Source organism: Stigmatopora nigra, chromosome 12 (genome assembly GCF_051989575.1).
Source record: "Stigmatopora nigra isolate UIUO_SnigA chromosome 12, RoL_Snig_1.1, whole genome shotgun sequence".
Classification (NCBI taxonomy): Eukaryota; Metazoa; Chordata; class Actinopteri; order Syngnathiformes; family Syngnathidae; genus Stigmatopora; species Stigmatopora nigra.
This window is the reverse complement of record NC_135519.1, coordinates 491,134-493,633: the sequence shown is the minus strand read 5'-3', so window position 1 is coordinate 493,633 and position 2,500 is coordinate 491,134. Positions and strand designations below refer to the sequence as shown.

Here is a 2,500-nt window from a genome sequence, read left to right as displayed (position 1 = left end):
TCTCTCTGTCTCTCTCTGTCTCTCTCTCTGTCCCTCTCTGTCTCTCTCTTTCTCTCAGAGAGAAAGAGACAGAGAGAGACAGATAGAGACAGACAGAGAGACACAGAGAGAGAGAGACAGAGAGAGAGATAGAGAGACAGAAAGCCTCAACTGCGGTCCGAGCTTTCAGGAAGGCAGAAATTACTGACTCGATTAATGACGACTTTGGTGAGATGCCCACCTGTTCAACGCTGATTTGTAATCTATTAATAAACTTTGGCTGGCCTATCTGACTGTTTTGTTGACATTCGCTTTAGCGCAGCACCATCTAGTACAAGGGTGTCAGACTCGGGTTGGTTCACGGGCCGCGTTAACTTCAACTTCGATTTCATGTGGGCCGGACCATTTTCGATATAATATTTAGATTTTTTTTTAATAAATGGATTAAGAGCCCTGAATATTCAGTTTTTTTATTTATCTAAAACAATGTTTATTTTAACTTTTATATATATATTTTTAGATTTTACAAAATGATTGTTAAACTGAAAACAGAAAAAAAATGATAAAACATTACAATTATTGATTCAGAAGGGGGGAAAAAAATCAGGAAATCTAATATACATCTATACTCTTCATTTTAATTTGATCTTAAAACAGAAAGTCGGCACTCATGATTTACTTTCCCAGGCCACACAAAATGATGCGGCGGGCTAGATTCGGCCCCCGGGCCGCCACTTTGACACGATCTAGTGCAGGGGTGGGCAAACTTTTGGGTCTGGGGGCCATATTGACTTTAAAATTTTGACAGATGGGCCGGGTCAGCCCAAGATACGATACATATAAAAAAGTGCATCTATTAACAGTACATATGAAATATAAAAAGAAAAAAGGACCTAATTATTAAAATACTCATCATTAGACTCAAAAGTATAAAGTACAAAGTAAAGTCAAAAAGAATGTATTAAGAAATACTAAAACGTCATTAAAAAAAGATAGAGGGCCTCTCAAACACGAAAAACAAATAAGAGTGTACACAGCTACTGCTAATGGCTTCCGCGTGATGGCGCCATCTAGGAGAAAAATAAAATAAATTTAAAAAAAAAAAATTTGGACAACGTCGGCGGGCCGGATTAAAAACCCTAACGGGCCGTATGTGGCCCGCGGGCCGTAGTTTGCCCATGTCTGATCTAGTGGATGCATAACGTAACCCCAGCCTCTACTGTAGAGCCGTATAATGCGGTGCGGTAGACCAGTGTAATACGGAGCAGTGCGCCTTTAAATGCGGTGCGTCTTGTGTGTCAAATACAGAAATAGAACTCGTTACTCACACTGCGCTTTAAATGCGGTGCGCCATATAGTCGTGAGATTACGGTACATATTTTTTTATTAATGAAACAAAGAAAAAGTGAGGCATTTAATAACATCTTGCAATTCATTCTACACATGCCTTTGTCGTGTTGAAACATATTTCAAGTCACAATACACAGCTCTATTTTTACTGTTGCAAATGAAAACAAGGCTTAGAAAAAAAGCATTGCCCAACTGCAGATAAGTTTTAATGCAGCAGTAAACCGCCCATATCTCCCAAAAGCCTAAATATCAGTTATTTTGAAAGTTTAGCAATTTAGATGGCTTCTTCTGAGGCAAGCATAAGAATGAAGATACTTTTCAGAGACTTACGTGAAGGAGTCACAGCGTTTATCATATGCAATCTCTTCCAGGTTAACATCTTGTTCTAACGGAGGTTTGGTTCCATTCTGTATGTTAGATAAAAAATCACAATTTATACACACCAAAAAAATCCATTGTAAACGTTACATTTAAAAATATGGTTCTATGAATCTTCAAATATCGCCAGGGATGGTGCTGAATGCAGTGAATGATCCAGTTGGGTTTGCAGAGTGCAGATATTATTAACAAAAATCTCACCAATGACCTTAAGTTGACATATGCCGTAAAAAGCATTTGCCCCCTTGCCTGATTAATCAGTTTTTTGCATATTTATCACACAACGGTTACAGATCATCAAACAATTTAGTATGGTGCAGAGACAACCCAAGGAAATAGAAAATGCATTTCAATATGATGATTTTATTTACCAAAGCAGAAAAAAATACAAACTTGTCTGGCCCTCTGTGATAAAGTAGACTGTCCAATGAACCTAATGACGGGTTGTGCCACTTTTGGCAGCAATAACTGAAATCTAGCGTTAACGATAATTTGTGATGATTATTTCACAATGCTTTGGAGGAATTTTGGCCCACTCCTCTTTGGGGAATGAAACAATTCTGCAAAAAAATATAGATAGAGAGAGGAAGATATATATATAGATATATAGATATATAGATATATAGATATATAGATATAGAGATATATAGATATAGAGATATATAGATATAGAGATATATAGATATAGAGATATATAGATATAGAGATATATAGATATAGAGATATATAGATATAGAGATATATAGATATAGAGATATATAGATATAGAGATATAGAGATATAGAGATATAGA

General features: G+C 36.3%; 1 protein-coding gene across 9 annotated transcripts in view; it reads right to left on the bottom strand.

Annotated features, from left to right (window-relative positions):
• Positions 1-2,500, bottom strand: part of nvl (nuclear VCP like) — a 135,705-nt gene that overhangs the window by 8,581 nt on the left and 124,624 nt on the right. For all 9 annotated transcript variants that reach the window (XR_013327978.1, XR_013327979.1, XM_077728980.1 and 6 more), the window contains one exon: positions 1,660-1,736. Coding sequence is in view for 7 of the 9 variants with exons in the window: in XM_077728980.1 (XP_077585106.1) it covers positions 1,660-1,736 (77 nt within the window). In the remaining 2 variants the exon portion in view is untranslated. The remainder of the gene's footprint in view (positions 1-1,659; positions 1,737-2,500) is intronic.